Consider the following 22,938-nt stretch of genomic DNA (forward strand, 5'->3'; position numbering starts at 1 on the left):
CAGGAGGGGGCACCCAGCAATTGGAGTCTAAATTTAATTCACTGAAATGTTAAGCATGGGTAGAGAGGAAGCTCTGATGAAGAAACACCAATGGGTCAGAGTCAAAGACTATAGTTTTCCAATACAAAGAGACGAGACGTGCTGTTAAAATAGTTTTACTTGGAACTGTAATATGAAAAAATGCCAACAAATGAGAGTGTTTCAGTGCATCAAATGCCTGCAAAGTAGTATACAGAAAGTAGGTACAAGATACTATGCACTGCAATAAGATGTTCAGAATTACTGTTTATTCCCCTTGAATTCAAAACCTTCACTACCATTTAGCACCAATCACAACCCATCAACAACTATATTACCTCTATTTAGTAAAGTACAATCCCATGGTGCAAATTATACTGTAATTAAAAGTTAAGTGGTTTTCTGTTTAAACTTGCATGTTCCATAATTAGCTTTGAAAGATACAAATGCACCAGAGTTTGCAATATTTTCTAATGATAGCAGACATCTCCAAGAGAACCTTTGTGGTACATAGATTTTTCCCACAGCAGATAATACAGCCTACAGCCATTACAGGTCAAGTCCAGCACAAGAAAAGCAAATGATTTATTGGTGTCCCAACATCCGAGGTTAGCTCTGGGACTGTTCAACTTAGACAAGAGACAACTAAGGGGGGGAGAAGGGGATACGATAGAAGTCTATGAATTCATGAATGGTGTGGAGAAAGTGAATACGGAAGTGTTATTTACCCCTTCCCATAACAAGAACCAAGGTTCACCTGAAGAAGTTAATAGGCAGCAGGCTTAAAACAAACAAAAAGGAGGCAGTTCTTCACAGAATGCAGAGTCAACCTCTGGGTCTCATTGTCAAGAGATGTTGTGAAGGCCAAAAGTACAGCTGGATTCAGAAAAGAATTAGGTAAGTTCATGGAGAATAGGTCCATCAATGGCTCTTAGCCAAGATGGTCTGGGACACAAACTCATGTTGTGGGTGTCCGTAAACCTCCAACTGCCAGATGCTGTGACTGCACAACAGGGGATAATTTCCCTGTTCTGGTCATTCCCTCTGAAACATCTGGCACTGGTCACTATCAGAAGATAGGGTACTGGCTAGATGGACCACTGGTCTGACGCAGTATGGCCGTTCTTATGTTCTCTGCAACTGACAAACTGACCTGATCTCTCACATCTGGAGAGAGATCATTCCAGTTTGTCAGTTGCAGAGAACATCAGAACGGCCATACTGGGTCAGACCAGTGGTCCATCTAGGCAGTACCCTGTCTTCTGATAGTGGCCAGTGCCAGATGTTTCAGATGTCTAATTTTAAGCACCAAACTTAGAAACAGTTTGCCTTAGGTCTTCAGTAAGAACCAGTGCCTAGCATGTATGAATTGACACAAACATTCTTCCACAAGGCATTGCTTTCTATTAATTCTTGCATAGGCCAGTTCAATACTTATTACATATTGAGACAGTGCACACCATCTGAGATGAATCCTCCCCAACTCCTGGCTAATCCAACCTCCTCATTGTTCCCTCCAAACACCATGTACCAAATAGTTAAACTTGGTGTAGTGCACAGCCTTCAAGTACACAACTATGTGAAATCTAAAACAGTGCACCAGGTCCCTAGCAGGTCTGTCAGCATTCTATAGGGTGCAGTGCTCTCTTGGATGCTCATCCACTGACGGTGAAAAAGTCTGACTTGCTCTACAAATCTCACTTCACCACCTTCCATCCCAAGTGCAAGGCATATTTCTCTGACCTCACCAACACCAACACATCCATGAAGCACACATTTAAGAAATCCACATGCAGCGTTCCTCCTCAGAAGAGGAAGGAAGAAAAAAAGAGAACTACATGTGATAGTTATTAGTCACACTGCTTAATGTATCAGTGGAAGATACTCAGATATTGTGATAATGGTATAAAAACCTGAACAAAACAAAGCACAATTAAAAAAAGATTAAAGATACATATGAAGCATTATGGCTGAAACTTTACATGCTCCCAAAAGGCAAGAAATGTATAGTTCCCACAGCAATAAAATCAGCCAGACATTGCACTCCACAACCTAAACTACAGTAACTGAACCTCACAGAGTATTAAAAATGCACAACACACAAGTTAGGTTCTTGAAAAGAAAACTCACTCTGAATTTCCCAAAGTATGTGTAAAAAAACTCTGGCCATGACATCAGACGGAGGTCAGCAGTGCACAGACAAGAACTGCTTTCTGTTGGTTAGTATGAGGTTTGGCACACATGATCTAGACACGCTGCTGTTAAATTATGGATGTTACATACATGATTTTTATAGGATCAGAAAGTCTTCAATACAAGTTATCAAATATTGTCCCCTTTCAACTTCAGGGCCCAATCTTTCCATGGGGTTTGGTGCAGGAGTCTGGCAGCACAGCGCGCTTTGCAGGATTGGGCCCAACAGGCTTCAACCGAGAGGATTCTTATCTAGTCACACTTAGCAGTAGTGAACAATTTAAAGAGCACCATTATCAGCTCTAAGAATTACATCTACTTGGACTGATCAGCCTCTGACTACCTGAGAGAAATAAACCTCAGAAATATAGATAGCTGCTTGGCCTTACAGAGCTGAGACAGAATTAATAAAACAGGGAGATCGACACACTAGACACACACCAAACAATGTCCAGATAAGAGAAAAGGAACAAGTGACATGGAGAACAGAAGAAAACATTTGAATAAGTTCCAAGTTCATGGATCTGACAATTTATTCATGTCATTGGGTAAGCCATGTCACCACAGACAAGATGTCATGGCCAATTTCAAGGAAGAGATTTCTTTCATTTGCCCTTTCTCTCCAGACAGTGGCCCATCTGCAGAGAGGTGTAGGTGCACAGAAAACAAGATTAGGACTAGCAGAAGGGAAAAGGGTGTAAGTGATGAAAATGATGACAGATGGTACAGTGCATTATATTAGGGCTTTCTGTAATTTCCCTCTTCTCTTTTTAACTTGATCTTTTATATTTAACATATTAAAATTGGACCTACCAAAATGCAAACAAGCCTCACACTGAGCAAACATATGGATCTTATCAGATACCCTCATTCTTTTCCTACCCCATGCCCAAATGTCAACTGCTGTAACTCATTCATTACTTAACTGGACTCATTTGTTGCATTACACCATATTTGATTATAAATCCTTGGTGACGTACTGTCTTCTGTGAAGTATTCTGCAGGACACTATTCATGATTACAGGGTAACTCAAATTAAACAAAGATTTCTTAAGAATGTTTGCCCATTGATCTTAATTAAATTGCTGGTCATTAGGAAGCCTTGGAAGTTGTTAGATCAGTGATTCTTCCAAATAGATTAAATTCCTGAAATGTGACAGAAGCTCAGAGTGCATGACCAGCTCGCAGAGTTTCAACACCTCAAAGACTTGCACAATTTAAAAACATATTGGAGGCTTCTCACGCTATAGGGTGGAATGGTAAGAACTGCTCTCTGCAGTAAAGCGGTCACAGACAGCTGTTTGATGAACAAGTGTTTTGTGTTACGCTTCAAATGACAGTTCTTAACTGAAAGCACATTAAAGGAGCTAGCAGATTTGCAAATCAGAGAAGATCTGAGAACAAGGATAACGGCTCCCCATCTTAACAAATGAGCAAGCTACACAATTCACAGAGCAGAACTGCCAGCAGCTAACTTAGAAAAGGCACAATTAAAAGTCATGACATGGATATGTTAGAATGGCCAAATGCAAATCTGCCCCATTTTAGAAATATCAGACACTGCTGATTGCTTTGGAGCAATGTTGGTGCGTAAAGGCCTGAATTTCAAGTCTGAATGATTAAAGCAGGTACCTAAGAAAAAGTGGTTTGTTACAGGTACAGAGCACCTGCAGCTTCCACTGAACTAAATGGCAACAGCAACTCTGAGAGCAAGGCCACTTGTTTAAGTGACTACATTTCAAAACTGGGTGCCTAAAGTGTTGGTCTAATTGCCCAGAAGAGATTAAAGCATAGCAGTGTAGTCAGTTGCCTGTGTATTATCAGAAGAGAATGCTAACACTTAAATAGGTTTTAGACTGTTCCCCTTTAGGACTATTTCTACAGCAGTTACATTACTGCTCCTTTCAGATTTCAGCAGTACTGGTGCCCCAAGACTAAGAGATTTATCTGCACTGACATAAATCAGAAAAGAAGTCCCAGTCCTTGCATTCATACTTTGTCTTTTGGCAGGCCAAAGTAAGGAGGAGCCTGAATTAGGCTAAAGTTAAATCAATTTCAACCTGAAAAACAGGTCAGTGGAGAGAGATGCTGTTGATAAAGGAAGCAACAAGAGTGTGTGCTATGTAGAGTCAGTCATCTACTGTTCCAACTAAAAAGCCCATGCTAGGTGCTGTGGAAAAAAGGGAAGAAAACTCCCCTGGGAAAGCAACTCTGGAAACGGAGCCTTCCTTGTTAATGTGAGTACAGAAACAATATTTCAGACCTCCCACCCAGGAAGCTTTACATTAATCAATTTTCAAAAACAAGCATAAAATAGCTTCAGTTACTACGATCTGTATAGCTTAATAGTCACGTTTTCCTATTTGTGTGTTTATACATGAATTTTTCACTTAGCAAAGAGGGATGGGGAGGACAGAAAAATGACTGTACTAGGGGAACAGTGACTATATGAAGTGCTGTCAAATGCACACAATAAAACTGAAAAGTAATTTTCTCCTCCAATCTTTCAGTTACAGTAGTGTTAGTTGCTACTTGTAACACTAGTAGCAAACAAATGTTCAAACAGAAGCACTCTTAAATTTGATGGTATTCCTTTAACTTTGAGAAAATAAAAAGGGAATATTTGCAGTTATTTCAGCATCTTTAGCTACACATTTTGGAGGTGGGAGCGGGAAGAAGAGAAGAAATGGTACAAAGGGAAAGGGGTGCATTTAAAGCCAACCACTTCCCATACGGTCTAGGGTATATGAACATAGTACCACTCACCTCCACTAAGTAACTTCATCACTAGCCAGAGCTCATCTTTCACCACAAATGATGTGTAGTAAGATACAATGTTAGGGTGATGGCACTGACTCATGGCTTGAATTTCTTTCTGCAGAGAGAAAAAACAGTTATTTTTTAAATGCCTGATAAACAATTACCATCTACTACTACTATTTCTATCAAGACAGGGTGTTCATGAGGTGAAAATAACAGTGAAGATCCAGAAATGTAATAGCCCTGTTTGATCTGCTCAGATCAAACTTTGAAATTTTCCTGAATACAGGACTAAGATATCAAGTCCTGGCTAGTAAAGACCAGGGTGGAGGACCTCCAGTTACAAGGGTCAAGGGCAACACCCTGGCAAGATCCCAAGCCCCTACTACCAAGCTCAGCTGAAATGAAAGGGGAGGTGGCTTCTGGGACTACCACCAGGTTGTTCCCCCCTAGAACTTGCATAGTGGCTCAATCTGTCTATCAAACTCTGGTTAATAGGCGCTTCTTCCTTATGCCCACTATAACTTTCAATGGGGCTACTGTTGCACTTTGAATCATCAGTAGAGAATATGGTAAAGCACTTAAAAAATGTATGAGAAGGAGGATGTATGAGAAGGAGGAAGTCTTCAGAGGATATTATTTCCAGAAGTCACAGCTGGGGTGCACAGTAAAAAAAATAGAAAGTTTGTCACATGCTTGTGTGAATGTCGAGGAAGAAGAAAGTCACATGCACAACATATGCACTCAAAAAACTGTCAGTTATTTGATTTGTAATACGGGGGACTAACAAATGTTCCGTTCCTCACACGAGGTGGTAAGGCCATGAATAATTAAGGTCCCTTCCAACCCTGACATTCTATGACTCTATGAATGCAATTGACCTATGCAATATTAGAGCTGAGAAAAAACTATTAACAAAAGCAGAGCTTCTTCCCCCAACCTCAACCCCCCTCATCTTCTATTCTAATCTCTCATTGGCTACATAAGGGTTTCTTTTGTGCCCACAGAGGATATCAATATCCTTGGAGGCTTGGCGCACACAATTGTTTTAACTGATCGTTGTAAATCACAATGGGCATTGTGGTTAAAAATGCTTCCTCTCATAACTAAAACCACATATGTACAATAGCTCTGTTAGAGCAATAGAAATGCAGCACAACTGAAGAGCTGTATTTAACAGCCAGGAACCTTATTTTATAAGCATATTGGATGGGGGATAGGGAGAAATGTGGAAGACTAACCAAAATCCACGTGTATTTATTGCATCCTTAGTTTACAGTAATTTTCCGATGTCCTCTAGAAATAAATAAGGTTTGAAGAGTGGTTTTAAGTGAAGTGACTTGGGAGTACATTGTTAGAAAAAGACAGCAGAAGTGAAAGCTGCTACCACCAGTGCCCATGCCCTGTGACCCGTGTCACAGAGCAGAGCAGTCATGAGTAAGGTCCTACTTAACTTGTGATATTGCAGACTCCACAATATTAGGCTTCCACCGCAATTTTGACAGTGGGAGCCCCTGCTCTCAGCCCCAGGCGGCCAACAGTGGAAAATCACAGAAGAGTAACAATTTTCCATGGCTTGTCCACAACTCAGATGCAATTTTTTCACACTCATCCCGCAATTCAAGTAAGGCCTTAGTCATGAGTGAATTACACTTGCTGTCTGTCATGTTCCTTTTCACTCCTCCCTTCATTTTGGGGAATCCTATGCAGTCACCTGATATCAAGTATCAGGAGGCAGAAACAAGTTTCGCACAGTCCTTCTCCTGGAAGCAGGCTCCCATTTCTCTATATTCAGTCTTTGTGGCTATTTTAACTTCAGGTAGAACCTCAAGCTGTATCTTGCCAAGAGTTTCTCAAACTTCAGATAAATGTACTTGGCCCTATCTTTACCTGAACACACTGAACTAGGTGAAGCTGTCTTGAACAAAGACTTATTTCTGATTAATAATTTAGGAAACAGTATTTAGAGTGTTGCCTGTTTAGATATTGAGGATGAAATACTGACAAAAACAGGTCTGAAGACATGCAAAAGTCTTGAAAAAGGTACATTTTCCTTGAATTGGGTATTATCCACATTGTCAGACTCCAAAAGCTTGTATCCAGAGATCAGCTCTAACTGCTCTGATGTCTTCCCATTAAGTGCCATGATGAATACCAGAACCACATCTCTCTACAGTAAATTGAGCACTTGGAAGCTTTTGAAACGCCAATAAAACTACTACAAACTATAATTTAGAATCATCATAGATATTGACTAGACACCTTATGTAAAAAAAAGTCAAATGCGTCAATGGAAGACTGGGAATAGCATTTTGTTTATTTTGAAAGTGGGTCTACTCACCCACTGATGTCTGACTCAGATTTGAGTTAACTGGAGTGGAGACGTGGGAAGCTGGCACGCCAAACATCTGACCCACCAGCTGAATGTGATTGCAGGCATATGTACGTATGTTAAACGCACTTTCCTCTGGAAGAATTTTGCTCCTTAAAACACTGAGCGCAGGATCCTGGTAAATTTAGTTTTCCTTTCTACACATTAACTCAATAGATACAGTATGGGGGAAAGCACTGTGGTTTTGCTCCATAAAGCATTTAACATAAGAACATAAGAACGGCCGTACCGGGTCAGACCAAAGGTCCATCTAGCCCAGTATCTGTCTACCGACAGTGGCCAATGCCAGGTGCCCCAGAGGGAGTGAACCTAACAGGCAATGATCAAGTGATCTCTCTCCTGCCATCCATCTCCATCCTCTGATGAACAGAGGCTAGGGACACCATTCTTACCCATCCTGGCTAATAGCCATTTATGGACTTAGCCACCATGAATTTATCCAGTTCCCTTTTAAACATTGTTATAGTCCTAGCCTTCACAACCTCCTCAGGTAAGGAGTTCCACAGGTTGACTGTGCGCTGCGTGAAGAAGAACTTCCTTTTATTTGTTTTAAACCTGCTGCCTATTAATTTCATTTGGTGACCCCTAGTTCTTGTATTATGGGAATAAGTAAATAACTTTTCCTTATCCACTTTCTCAACATCACTCATGATTTTATATACCTCTATCATATCCCCCCTTAGTCTTCTCTTTTCCAAGCTGAAGAGTCCTAGCCTCTTTAATCTTTCCTCGTATGGGACCCTCTCCAAACCCCTAATCATTTTAGTTGCCCTTTTCTGAACCTTTTCTAGTGCTAGAATATCTTTTTTGAGGTGAGGAGACCACATCTGTACACAGTATTCGAGATGTGGGCGTACCATGGATTTATATAAGGGCAATACTATATTCTCAGTCTTATTCTCTATCCCCTTTTTAATGATTCCTAACATTGTTTGCTTTTTTGACCGCCTCTGCACACGGTGTGGACATCTTCAGAGAACTATCCACGATGACTCCAAGATCTTTTTCCTGACTCATTGTAGCTAAATTAGCCCCCATCATATTGTATGTATATTTTGGGGTTATTTTTTCCAATGTGCATTACTTTACATTTATGCACATTAAATTTCATTTGCCATTTTGTTGCCCAATCACTTAGTTTTGTGAGATCTTTTTGAAGTTCTTCACAATCTGCTTTGGTCTTAACTATCTTGAGCAGTTTAGTATCATCTGCAAACTTTGCCACCTCACTGTTTACCCCTTTCTCCAGATCATTTATGAATAAATTGAATAGGATTGATCCTAGGACTGACCCTTGGGGAACACCACTAGTTACCCCTCTCCATTCTGAGAATTTACCATTAATTCCTACCCTTTGTTCCCTGTCTTTTAACCAGTTCTCAATCCATTAAAGGACCTTCCCCCTTTTATCCCATGACAGCTTAATTTACGTAAGCGCCTTTGGTGAAGGACCTTGTCAAAGGCTTTCTGGAAATCTAAGTACACTATGTCCACCGGATCCCCCTTGTCCACGTTTGTTGACCCCTTCAAAGAACTCTAATAGATTAGTAAGACACGATTTCCCTTTACAGAAACCATGTTGACTACTGCTCAACAGTTTGTTTTTCTATGTGTCTGACAATTTTATTCTTACTATTGTTTCAACTAATTTGCCCGGTACCGACGTTAGACTTACCGGTCTGTAATTGCCGGGATCACCTCTAGAGCCCTTTTTAAATATTGGCATTACATTAGCTAACTTCCAGTCATTGGGTACCAAAGCCGATTTAAAGGACAGGTTACAAACCTTAGTTAATAGTTCCGCAACTTCACATTTGAGTTCTTTCAGAAATCTTGGGTGAATGCCATCTGGTCCCGGTGACTTGTTAATGTTGAGTTTATCAATTAATTCCAAAACCTCCTCTAGTGACACTTCAATCTGTGACAGTTCTTCAGATTTGTCACCTACAAAAGCCAGCTCAGGTTTGGGAATCTCCCTAACATCCTCAGCCGTGAAGACTGAAGCAAAGAATCCATTTAGTTTCTCCGCAATGACTTTATCGTCTTTAAGCGCTCCTTTTGTATTTTGATTGTCAAGGGGCCCCAGTGGTGGCTTCCTGCTTCTGACGTATTTAAAAAACATTTTGTTATTACCTTTGGAGTTTTTGGCTAGCCGTTCTTCAAACTCCTCTTTGGCTTTTCTTATTACAGTCTTGCACTTAAGTTGGCAGTGTTTGTGCTCCTTTCTATTTGCCTCACTAGGATTTGACTTCCACTTTTTAAAGGAAGTCTTTATCTCTCACTGCTTCTTTTACATGGTTGTTAAGCCACGGTGGCTCTTTTTTAGTTCTTTTACTGTGTTTCTTAATTTGGGGTATACATTGAAGTTGGGCCTCTATTATGGTGTCTTTAAAAAGGGCCCACGCAACTTGCAGGGATTTCACTTTAGTCACTGTACCTTTTAACTTATGTTTAACTAACCCCCTCATTTTTGTATAGTTCCCCCTTTTGAAATTAAATGCCACAGTGTTGGGCTGTTGAGGTGTTCTTCCCACCACAGGGATGTTGAATGCTATTGTATTATGGTCACTATTTCCAAGCGGTCCTGCTATAGTTACTTCTTGGACCAGCTCCTGCGCTCCACTCAGGATTAAATCTAGAGTTGCCTCTCCCCTTGTGAGTTCCCGTACCAGCTGCTCCATGAAGCAGTCATTTAAAGTATCGAGAAATTTTATCTTTGCATTTCGTCCTGAAGTGAAATGTTCCCAGTCAATATGGGGATAATTGAAATCCCCCACTATTATTGGGTTCTTAATTTTGATAGCCTCTCTAATTTCCCTTAGCATTTCATCATCACTATTACTGTCCTGGTCAGGTGGTCGATAATAGATCCCTAATGTTATATTTTTATTAGAGCATGAAATTTCTATCCATAGAGATTCTATGGAACATGTGGATTCGCTTAAGATTTTTACTTCATTTGAATCTACATTTTCTTTCACATATAGTGCCATTCCTCCCCCTGCACGACCTGTTCTGTCCTTCCGATATATTTTGTACCCTGGAATGATTGTGTCCCATTGATTGCTCTCAGTCCACCACATAGTAATTGCCTCAGAAGTCACAAGAAGCCACAGTCCTTCAACTTTTCTATTTATTAATTTTAACATTTAAAGTTGAGACTGTGGATTGATAACATGAATGCACTTTTTTTTTTAAAGAAATCTTAAATCAATTTTCCCTGTATCCTAATCAAACTGGATAAAAGTAGGATATGAAAAAAGGGAGGGCAGATATGGAAGCCAGGAACTATTTTAATCAGAGTTATCAAAATTAGCCTGTGGAACTCATTACCACAAGGTATCATTAAAGCAAAGAGCTTGGAAGGATTTAAAAAGGATTAGACATTTATATGGAAAACAAGAACATCCAGAGCTACATTAGTAAGGATTAAACAAACAGCTTGGAAAGGATATACAAGCGAGTCTCATCTTACGCGGGAGTTCCGTTCCGCGGTTAGCGCGTAAAGCGAAAACCATGTATAGTCAAAACTACATTGAGTTGAATGGCGGGTGGAATTGCCCGCACTAGAGGTACAGTATTAAAATTGTTCTTTTTTTTTTTTGGCCAACCGCGTAAAGCTGAAATTGCGCATGTTAATTGCGCGTAAGATGCGACAGACCTGTAAGCCTTCACACTTCAGGGGTTAAGTCAATCTGAAGGGATCGGAAGAAACTGCTCCTATGGGCAAGTCATTGCACATATGTCCACTTTGGCATGTTTTGCACCTTCCTCTGAAGATGCTAGTACTGGCCACTCTCAAAGACTGGATACTAGACTAGGTGGACCACTGGGCTGATCCGCTGTGGCAATTCACATGTTCCTATACATTACTCTGCTATTAACTCACTACACAGTCTTGAGAAAAATCACTCAACATCTGCTTCCATTCTCCTCAGCTGCAAACTCAGGACCACACTTGTGTTGTCAGGACTGATGTTCGTAAAGTCCATTGAAGATATAAAGCAGTAAATGCAAGAATACTAAGAGTTTTCCAGCTGGCCACTCTCAACCTCTATGCCCACTGCCACCTCCTATGTCAACTAGATTGTCGCATCCTTTCTTTTGACTCCCAATATTATTCACCATGGTGACAGAAATTGATGTAGATTTACATGCACACTCTGAATCAGCTTAAATTAGACAAGTTATTGCCTTGTAAATAATTATTATGGGTATTTTCTTTAATATACCATTTTGTCTGGATCATCAGAACAGGGGCAAGTGGACTACAGTTTTCTTTTAGAGGCCAGGCTTCCACATTCCCTCAGGAATCGATGTCCAAACTGAACAATAACATGATCTGACATCAATCAGTAAAGTAATTAAGACTGCTCAGCTTCAGCTCTGATATTCATGTACTGAGGAACGATATGGCAGAGCATTGCAGTAGCCTTAAGGTTTCCATTTTTTGTTAGCTGAGGTCCCATCACATGAGATATTTACATCAATCACATACAAACTGTGGTTATTTGGTATGTCAAGTTACACATTTACATTTCAGAATCTGAAATACTTTGAGGGTTTTGTAACTTCCCCCCAATCACCCAAGTTAAGGGATATTTCCAGTTTCTATAAACTATCAGAAAATAAGAGTCCCAGTAAGAAACAGACAGTGATAAGACATCTGTGCTGATCTTACTGGATCAGTCTTCTGCTTTGAGTCTAACCACCATCTAGTATTGTTAACCCACCTGTGGAACATAGGAATTGGCCTACTAGAGATGTTTATCTAGTCCAGATGTTGGCAGATGTTTATCTAGTCCAGTATCCTGCCTAACAGTAGCTAATGCCAGATCCTTCAAAAGATGGCATAAGAAGCCCATCATGGGCAATTGTAGAACAACGAGGAGTCCTTGTGGCACCTTAAGAGACTAACAAATTGATTTGGGCATAAGCTTTTGTGGGCTAGAACCCACTTCATCAGATGCATGAAGTGAAAAAATACAGGAGCAGGTATAAATACATGAAAGGATGGGGGTTGCTTTACCAAGTGCAATTTATCTTGTTTGACCTCAATTAACAGCATGATACCAATGGAGGAAAAATAACTTCTGAAGTGATAAGAGAGTGGCCCATTACAGACAGTTGACAAGAAGGTGTGAGTAACAGTAGGGAGAAATTAGTATTATGGAAATTAAGTTTAGGTTTTGAAATGACCCAACCACTCTCAGTCTTTATTCAGGCCTAATCTGATGGTATCCAGTTTGCAAATTAATTCCAGTTCAGCAGCTTCACGTTGGAGTCTGTTTTTGAAGGTTTTTTTGTTGAAGAATTGCTACTTTTAGGTCTGTTATTGAGTGACCAGAGAGATTGAAGTGTTCTCCTATTGGTTTTTGAATGTTATGATTCCTGATGTCAGATGTGTGTCCATTTATTCTTTTGCACAGAGACTGTCCAGTTTGGCCAATGTACATGGCAGAGGGGCACTACTGGTACATGATGGCATATGAACAGTGTGCCCATAGGGGAAATTTTCTGACTAAGCCTGGGGAGTTAGCAACTGGTTATACCTTAAGGGATTATAAATTGTCATGCCTTAACCTTGGATATTCTCATCCATGCGTCGGACTTTAAAAATTAAAAAAAAATAAAAATAAAAAAAAATCTTTCACAGCTCTTGATCTCAGTATTTTGTGGCGCGTAGAGATATTTTATCAGGTTTAAACCTCTTGAAAATCAAAAATTGACTGTCCGACTGCTTTAGTATTACAAGAAGAGGCAAACAGTTTACATTTTTCTTAGCTACTGATTATTTATAAATCTGTCATGCCCAGTCTACTCCATCACCTTGCTGAACTAGACAGACCCAGCCATTTCATTCTCTTCACATGGAAACCATTCCATGTCTCTGATCATTTGTCATCTGTTTCTAAACCTATTCCATTTCTGTGATCTGCAATCTAGAAATCCATGGAATCACTCTCTGAAAGTCATGACAGGCAGCTGCTTCCACTCAGTAGGAACCCTATTTGGAGTTCCATAAGCTTAATGATTTCCCCTCTGTTGTTCAACTTTTAGGCTAACTATTAGAGGACATTAAGCAGACAATCCATTTCACCAAGCTACCCCAACGCAAACAACTAGATGAAAGTTAACTGGCTTACATTTAACTTAAGGAAGATGGAGATGATGCTGGTGAGTATAGGGGAATAATTAAGGCCTTCTAGATTGTTAGCTCTTCCGAACAAGAATGTGCCTTTTTAATGTTTGTATAAGGTTCGAGACATGTCACTAGTAGAAACCATTAGAATCCCATGACGATTCCCTCAGGATGGCCATCAATGTGATCAACAAGGAGATGCCTGCTCCAGGAGCCACTCAACTCAGCTCTGCACTTGGACACAAGGTTGCATCATTGGCCAGAAATGCCTACCCCACCTCAAAAATGGCAAAACTGCACCCATTCCTGGAGGGCAAAGGCCTTGTTACTGTGAATCTCTCTGCACCACACCATGAGTGCTATGATCAACAGGGACAATGAAGCTGCAGGAGGCAAGGTGCAGCACAGGAGGTGGAGTAAAGACATTCACAGTGAACAATGTCCGGCCTGAAGTTCTCTGCAGCAGGAAACAGTAACCTTTAATAAAACTGTCAAAAGCACTTAAGTCACTTAGCAGCCTAAGTCCCATTCATCTTCAGTGATACGTAGACTCCTAAGTCACTTTTAAAAATAAAACATGGCTCAGGCTTAGGTGTTTTTGAAAACTGTACCCAATTTTTACTTCCAAGTACAATGGTGGACAACACACTGCCTGACTTTTCCTTTCACAAGTACTGTGGCAAAAGGTGATCTGAAAAACCATGAAGAATTGCTTTGAAATCCTCTGGCAAAATATACTCTATAAGTGAAAAGCCCCCAACCCTGCTGGGGAAAGTGAGAGAGAGCTGGCAGTGATTTCTCCACAACCCTGCAGCACAGCAGAAGAACAGGAAACAGGCCCCAGGCGCCCTGGTTTCATTCCCTGCTTTCGCCACAGACATCTAATAGTGGCTCTGCTCCTGTATATTTTCTTTGTGGCAGTTATCACTTTTTCTGCTAAATAGCCAAGGTATCCTTGTGTTACTTGGTGCATATTGCCATACTAATCCCTAGCATGGTACGGCTGGTCTTCTAAAATTAACACAGCTACAATGTATGAAAATATATTCCATTGCCTTCATCTAGAAACACACATCTGTTAATTATAAAACACATGACTGTTACAAACAGCTTCCAAAACACCACATGGTGAGGGTTACACCAGGACACCCACATGGCTCAAATGTATTTTGAGACATGAGGATCAAGGTCAAGTACTTTCAACCAGCCAAGTCATACCACTAGTCTTGCTTAGCCATCTCTCTCCTGAAAGGATCCACCAAGAGCAAGGCTCTCTCCCAGCCTCCCTTTCACTTAACCCATTTTCAAAACCCTGCGTCACACCCACCAGCTGCTACAGTCTAAATCAGTGGTTCTCCAACTTTTGTATTGGTGACCCTTTCACACAGCAAACCTCTGAGTGCGACCCCCCCCCACACACCTTATAAATGAAAAACACTTTTTAAAATATTTAGCACTATTATGCGGGAGGCGAAGTGTAGTTTGGGGTGGAGGCTGACAGCTTGCGATCCCCCACGTAATAACTTCGCAACCCCATGAAGGGTCATGACCTCCAGTTTGAGAATCCCTGGCCTAAATGAAGCTCCTCCCAGAGTTCATGACCTTCACTTGATTCAGCTGACAGCCTTAGAGAGCAACATAAGATTTCTCCCTACCCCTCTCCCCCACAATCCCAGGACTCAGCATGTTAGTTCTGCAGAAGTTCCAGCCCCCTACTGGCCAAGAGTTTGAAACAAATCTCATTATTAATTGGGGAAACATTTCACCACCCAAAATGAGGGTACAGCCCCTCAGATCTATGCAATTTTACCCCCTTTACCAAACAGACTGGGGATAAATACTTCCCACTCACCCCAAAACAATAATCCCCCCAAAATGTCCATTGGTGCTGTAGGGAATTAGAGTTGACTGAGCCCTATATGTCATTTTTTGTCCCAGCTCATGATGAGTGGGCAGTGTTTTATTACACAAAAGCAAGGATTTTGCAGCCAGGGGACAGAATGGAATGTTTGTTGTAAGCTGGCTATTATGCTTGGAGTCCCTGATCAGCACAACAGAGGGATAATGGATCTAGCAAAGCACACTAGTTTATGTTTATAATGGCGTGATATAGGGGTATACGATACACCAGCCACCATTTCTGGCATTTCTCTTTCAAAATATTTATTCTTGGATTCCATTTTGGCCTTGTCAAAACAAGGTTTTAAAAAAACCCTACAAATATAAGGATGAATATTGCAGAACTAGACAGGTTTCAGAAAAGGGCTATTTTCACCCAACTAGAGACACTTTAAAGGGTCCCTGTTTTCAGAGGATATTGGGCACCATCTTCTGAACAAATCATGTGTCTCCAGTTGGGTGGCAAAAAAAACCACTAATTAGTTCTGACCATTCAAGCCTCACTGTGTTAAACAGAAACGGACCATCCTCACACATGCTATTTCATTGCCATGACTGAGGGACAGAGAACTCTAACCATATTTTATTCTGAAACTAACATTAAGAGATTTATTGCTTTCAGTTGGGAAATCAATATTTTGTTTGCTATCTCATGCTTCTTTTGTTCTTGGCCAAATTACTGACATAACCACAACACTTGAGCAGCTGACAACTTCAAGCACATGACTGTTTTCATTGGCAGTATCCAAATTACAGTCCATCAGACCCCCTTTAATACATATTGTAGTGATTATTATATCAATTCACTAGACTTTAGAACTAAAGAAAGTACATCTTCACACAATGCACAGTCAATCCATGGAACTCATTGCCAGGGGATATTGTGAAAGTATAACAGGGTCCAACAGAGAATTACCTAAGTTCATGGAGAACAGGTCCATCAATGGCTATTAGCCAAGATGGTCAGGGATGCAACCTCATGATCTGGGTGTCCATGAGGCTTCAATTGCCAGAAGCTAGGACTGGATGAGAGGGGATGTAGCACTCAAAATTTCCCTGTTCTGTTCATTCCCTCTGAAGCATGTAGCACAGGCCACTGTTGGAAGACAGGATACTGGGCAAGATGGACCATAGGTCTGACCCAGTATGGCTGTTCTTATGTTCTGATGTAAACTGTAAAAGTCTACTTTTCAGTTTACCGGTGCAGAAAGACACCCTTTGATTCATTTATTTAACCCAAGTATCTGCCCAAGAGATTATTCCTGTATGTTTTATTTTTAAAATGATCATGGTTTAGAGTCATCCTAAAACATGACTTGACATTTCTTCTTCACAGCAGCCTGTAATCAAGCCTGCAGAAGGGGCCAGCACTGAATCATGTCACATAAATGGGACTTCGTGAAAGAAGAAAGCAGCTATTCATTCTAAGTTCTATTCATTACGAGATAAAATGGAGGTATTTTGAAGAATGGTCAGCTGGAGATTAAGATATGTAATTAGGGGACATTTTTATCTAAAATTACATGCCAACTCTCCACTGCAGAGCTTTCTGAATATAAGCCTTTTAGCTGAAATTGGCAATTACTCAAACACTGAGCTCAGTTTTAGTTTGTGGTAAAGCAGTTAGGAATATAGTGAGGACAGGGGACCACGAACTACACCAAAGGCATTAAAATTGTGGCAGGATAGGCTGTCAAGAGGAAAGATCATGATTATGGAAGGGAAGAGAGATCCAGATCTCCCTCGACAAGCTAGAGCCATAATGATGTTTAGATACACTTGGTCAGAGACAGAGCTTAAAACTCCTACAGATATGCTAAAAATACCTGCACTTGTACAGCACCTTCCCCCCCTCCCTACAAGTACAGGTTTATAACACTTGAGAGTCTGGAAAGTATTGTATCCACTTAATAGATGGCAACTGGAGCTCAGAACTTAAAGTGCTTTGCCCAAATTTGTACAGCGAGAGCTAGAAACAGAACCCAGGAGTCTTGGCTCCCAATCCTGTGTTCTAATCACCAGCCACCAACCCACATTGCCTCTTAGAGAGAAGCATCATCATGAAGGGAACTTTTGGCTGATGATTAAGTCTACTATTACTGGCTGTCAGGACCCAAAGGGAGGGAAATCCTGGCCAGGACTTAAGTTATAATTTCCCCTCCCCCAAAAGGAGAGATTATAATAAAAAAAGCTTACCTTAGCTGGCTTGTTTTAGTATTAGATTACATAATACGAGGTGGGGGAGGGGGAATAGCTGTTACTGAAGGGAATGCACATGGCTAGAAAGCGAGCCCACCACCATACATACTACAGCAAAGAGGGAATAACCATGAATTAGAACAGCAGCCTGATGGAATCAGCAGTTCAAACATTAAAGGGTTTTTGGTAAACCAGCATGCAATGTGATGCTACTGCTACATCTATCCTGAACAGAGCTGGTGTGATTTACAGGGCTACTAGCTGCCACAAAAGCTGCTACTAGTTGAGAATGAGAGACTGTGAAGGACTGGGGGGAAGTGGAGGAATATTCACGTATAAGTAATGAATCCCACAGTATCTCCTACAAGAGTAATTATGTCCCCCTCATTTTGGTTCAGATTGTAGAGCCCTCAAAAAACACTGGCTGAGTCCTTACTGATGTGCATTTAGTCCCATTCAAATCAATGGGACTACTTGAGTAAATGCTCAGTATGAATAAGGCCTCCATAATCTGACCCACTGGGTTTTTGGTCACACATTGTGTCCGACACTTGGGATCTTATGGGTGCATCTTTGAACCAAGCAACCGCAAAGAGGGAGAGAGGGCTCATCCTCCTCATGATCATAACTTTCCAAGAAAGGTTGTTTAAAGGCACCTCAGAGCTGAGCAGGACACTATGCTAACTGGAGTAGAGTTTTCCCAAACAAAATGTATATAATTGTGTACCAAGAGTTCATCCATGCTGGTCTGACATTTCTCGAGATTGATCCGTTTAATTGCCACCTTCTCTTTTTTCGGGATACAATAGGCTGCTTGCACCACAGCTGTTGCTCCACTCCCTGGAGGGAAAGAGAAACAAATAGTTAATACCTGCTCTTGTAGGACTGTTGCAGGAAGGTAGAGAATTTGGAGAAACCAATATTACAAATCCTGGTGGCTGCTAATTGCAAAGCCAGGTGAAGGCCTGAGGAATCCAATCCCTTTAAAAAGGGAAAGTTCTACCATAGTAAGTTCTGCACAGCTCAGCAAGCCAAACAGAATGCATCTATTGAAGCACTAGGTTAGCAGAACAGAAACAATGCAGATCTTTATGAGAGATCATCAGAACTGGGCAAACAAAATATGAGCTAAATCTTGCTCTTACTTACTCAGACAGCCCCACTGAAGTCAACAGGACTATTTCGGTGAATGGGAAGCAAGGGATTTGACCCGATTGATTTGGAGGGGAGGGAGGGCGGCAAGTAATGGGACTAAACTAAGTCTTTAACCTGATGCATCTATTCTAATTTTTCAAAAACCAACTGCTCCCTGTTCTGCTACCAACACAGGTTATAACTAAAAAACATTGGAAAAAGTCTAAATAGCTTTTCACATTCCCCTCAGTTTGGGCAATGAAGATGCATTAAATTGTATTCATTCGGATCCATTCTTCATGTGTTAAACTCTAGATCTCTCATACTAGCACAATACCTAAGTGTCCAACTCATTTCCCTCTATCCTTAAAACCAGCATCGTCTTTCCCCTTTTCCAGCTTTCGGCCATCTTCCCTCTCCACCAAGGTCCCAAAAGAGATGGGGATCCTGGGCTGTGAAGGCAGGGATAGCTCTCAGTATCTTTCTCCCATTACTGTTGCTCTGTGCAGCGAAACAGCAGGAAGTCAGGAGGGAAGCAGTGAGAGCTGGCAGCTGCAGACTGTCCAGCGGTGGAAGAGAGCTGTCTCCCAGCAGAGGAAGGCTAAGAAGTTACGAACGGCCTGCAATCATCTCTGCTCTGCCCTTGGGACAAATCCATTGGTACAAAGGACACCTGGCATCTCTAATTTAAAAGAAGCTTCCAAAAGGCCTCACCTATGCCATTTATTATTTATACACACCTCCTTTCCCAAGCTAAGGGCTTGGCTACACTTACAAATTTGCAGCGCTGCAGCAGGGTGTGAAAACACACCCTCTGCAGCGCTGCAAATTGCGGCGCTACAAAGCACCAGTGTAGTCAAAGCCCCAGCGCTGGGAGCCGCGCTCCCAGCGCTGTCCGTTATTCCCCACAGGGAAGTGGAGTACGGACAGCGCTGGGAGAGTTTTCTCCCAGCGCTGGCGCTTTGATTACACTTAGCGCTTCAAAGCGCTGCCGCGGCAGCACTTTGAAATGCAAGTGTAGCCAAAGCCTTAGTCATCCTAGTGTTCGCAAGCTCTCTTCCCACAAAGCCGCATTCTGAGGCCCCCCAGATACACATCCCCCTCTGATCGTTTTTTGTTGCCCATCTCTGGGTCATTGCTATTCCTACCATGTCTAAGAAAAGGCAACAATGCAGCATTTGAGGAGAAGATACAAACTCAAGCTAATGTCTCTGTTCTAAACACTATCTAGCAACACTGTCATTCACAAAGATAATGCACATAGCTCTCAAACCTTTAAGAAATTGAATTAGGCTGGCAGGTAGGTAGGAAGAGGCACTAGTGTTAATTTTTCCTGTTTGCTTGGCTGCTTCATTGCAAACTGATGAGCTAGAAGCTTCCATTTTTAATACCACAAAATCCACCCCATTATTCTGTGACACTGTTCAAGCAGTTGGCTTTGTCTCCCTCCATTTTTATTTATTTGAATTAATGAGCTGTATAGAAAGAACAAGGGGAGAGCTTGACAGTCCAATTTTTAAACAAAGGCTGTTGAAGCTGTACACAAATGGCTAACATCAATATTTTCCTTACAGCAAGTCTTATAAGCCAAAGGCAAATCTTTAAATAAAAGCATTGGTTGAGAACGAAGATTCAGGAGGACAGCTGTGATCAAAGTTTGACAAATAACACCTTGAAGACCCAACCCAATGACTTCACTCTTCAGATTCTCTTCCAGTATCTAGCAGACTGGAAATGCGAGAGCCCCTTTTTCTTTATGTGGTGTGGGACGTGTACTCTGTACAATGGGTACACTTTGTTAGCTGAGTCCCTTAAGTGTTTACCGCAGAGCAGTCTATTTTTTTTCTTCCCCAAGGTCCACATTTCTTGGTCAAGGTATAGTAAAGGTCCAGACTCCAGAGAAAATAATAAGACCACTAATAATGATAATGAGTAAATAAAAACATTTCAGGGGTCTGTTCAAAAGCGTCTGGCGGTCCGGATTTGACCCACAGTCTGCCTACTGACTACCACAGGTTACAGTCTAAAGGAATGCAGAACAGAGTCCATGGTCGTTACAGCTGGACTATATCATGCAGCAGCTGGCTTGTGAGAAGTTTTGAGGAAGAGGGCCATTTATTTGCAGACATTCATTAATTCACAGAATGTTCCTAGCACAGAGGACAACATGAAAGCTGCCAGGAGAGGCTTGGGTGGAGCACAGGGAGAGGGGGAAGGGTAAGAAGAACTGCCATATTAGCATGAATCCCTATCATCCAGTGCTTCAAACATGAAGCTGAGGAACAGAATCCGGGGATGAACTTGGCAGAGGGGGCATGGAGAATCTGTGCAGACAGTCAGAAAAGAGAAGACATGCTTAGAGATGCAGGAGAGGAAGACCACGACAGCTGTGGCTTTGGCTGGACTAGAGGGAGAAGGGATGTGAGGGTGGGGAGCTGTCAGGAGTCAGATGCAGTAATTAGGATGAGAAAATTAGCTGTGTGACAGGCTTGCAAGATGTAACCACTGTGTTAAAACCTAACATGATTACTATGCCTGCATGGTACTGTGCTCTGGTTATAGTCATGCTGAATTCTCATCTTCATTGGGGGCTCACTGTGACTCCTTACACTTGAGGAGTCGGTCAGGTTTACTGGTTTTATTTTATTTTTTTTAAGTCTGCTTCTTCAGATTGTAAAGACTCTGCTCTTCTTGAGAAGCAAACTGAAAATACAACAAACTCACTCAAGAGGAAAGGGGTAGAATACACAGAAGTGACCACGAAGGCAAGGAAAGTGCCGTGTTGGCATTTCCTCGTACTCCCATTCTCCCTAGTGAAGCATCTTTTCAGCAGTAAACAACAAAGCACTTTTGTGCCTTCGCTGCTCCTTTAGCAAGTCCAAAGTTCTGGACAAGATTTTCTTGCTGGCTTCTTACATATTAGAAATACAAGTGTCTTGACTTCAAGTCCTCCAGTAAAGAAAAAAATCACAGCTGAAGGTTGAAAACAAGTTAGGGTACGTCTACACTGGCAGAGTTACAGCGTTGCTCAGAGAGCGCTGAAGGGAAACTGCTGTTGTGTGTTCACACTGTCAGCTGCCTGCACGACAGCGTGTTCACACTTGTGGCACTTGCAGCGGTATTTGGAGAAGTGCACTCTGGGAAGCTATCCCACAGAGCATCTCTTCCTCTTCTGCCACTAAGAGTTGTGGGAAGGCAAAGGGGTTGTGGGGCATCCTGGGTCCTGTCCCAATGCGCCATGATGCATTGCTTTGCATCCCAGCAATCCCTGTGCTTCAGTCCACATTTGGCGCCATCTTTCAACAGTCTGTGTACTGCATGCTCTGCTCTGCCTCTTCAGTCTGCTAGAATGGATCCCGCACTGTTGACCAATATGCTGCTCACTCTCACTAACACATCACGAGTGGCAGTGGAATTATTCCTTAAACTACAAAGGCAAGAGGAGTGCAACATTGATCTCGCCACGCGTAGCAGCTACGACACGAGATTGCTCGTGGCATTCACGGAGGTGCTGACCACAGTCGACCACCACTTTTGGGCTCGGGAAACAAGTACTGAGTGGTGGGATCACATAGTCATGCACGTCTGGGACGATGAGCAGTGGCTGAAGAACTTTCCCATGGGGAAAACCACATTCATGGGGCTCTGATGAGCTTATTCCAGCCCTGTGGCGCAAGAATGTGAGAATGGGAGCTGCCCTGCCGTTGGAGAAGCGCATGGTGATTGCACTGTGGAAGCTGGCTACTCCAGACTGCTACTGATCTGTCGCTAACAAGTGCGGAGTGGGAAAGTCGACCGTTGGACTCATGTTCACGGAAGTGTGCAGGACCATTAATCGCATCCTGCTCCGAAAGACCATGACTCTGGGCAACACACTTGACATTGAAGATGGCTTTGCACAAATGGGCTTCCCTAACTGCGGCAGGGCGCTAGATGGCAAGCATCTTCCATTTCTGGCACCAGACCATCTAGCCAACGAGTACAGTAATCGCATGGGAAATTTCTCAATGGTTCTCCAGGCGCTTGTGGATCACCGTGGGCATTTCACCGACATTAACACAGGCTGGTCCGGAAAGGTACATGACGCATGCATCTTTCAGAACACTGGCCTGTTCAGGAAGCTGCAAGCAGGGACTATCTTCCAAGACCAGAAGATCACCATATGGGAAGTCGAAATGCCCACTGTGCTCCTGGGAGACCC

General features: G+C 42.0%; 1 protein-coding gene across 3 annotated transcripts in view; it reads right to left on the minus strand.

The window, feature by feature from the left end:
* Positions 1 to 22,938, minus strand: part of OXSR1 (oxidative stress responsive kinase 1) — a 127,101-nt gene that overhangs the window by 69,567 nt on the left and 34,596 nt on the right. For all 3 annotated transcript variants that reach the window (XM_045006361.1, XM_045006359.1, XM_045006360.1), the window contains 2 exons: positions 18,331 to 18,443; positions 4,978 to 5,086 (listed from right to left, as the gene is read on the minus strand). In XM_045006361.1, coding sequence (XP_044862296.1) covers positions 4,978 to 5,086; positions 18,331 to 18,345 — 124 coding nt within the window. In that variant the 5' untranslated portion in view covers positions 18,346 to 18,443. The remainder of the gene's footprint in view (positions 1 to 4,977; positions 5,087 to 18,330; positions 18,444 to 22,938) is intronic.

The sequence above is a fragment of the Mauremys mutica genome, chromosome 2 (genome assembly GCF_020497125.1).
Source record: "Mauremys mutica isolate MM-2020 ecotype Southern chromosome 2, ASM2049712v1, whole genome shotgun sequence".
In the NCBI taxonomy this organism is placed as follows: Eukaryota; Metazoa; Chordata; order Testudines; family Geoemydidae; genus Mauremys; species Mauremys mutica.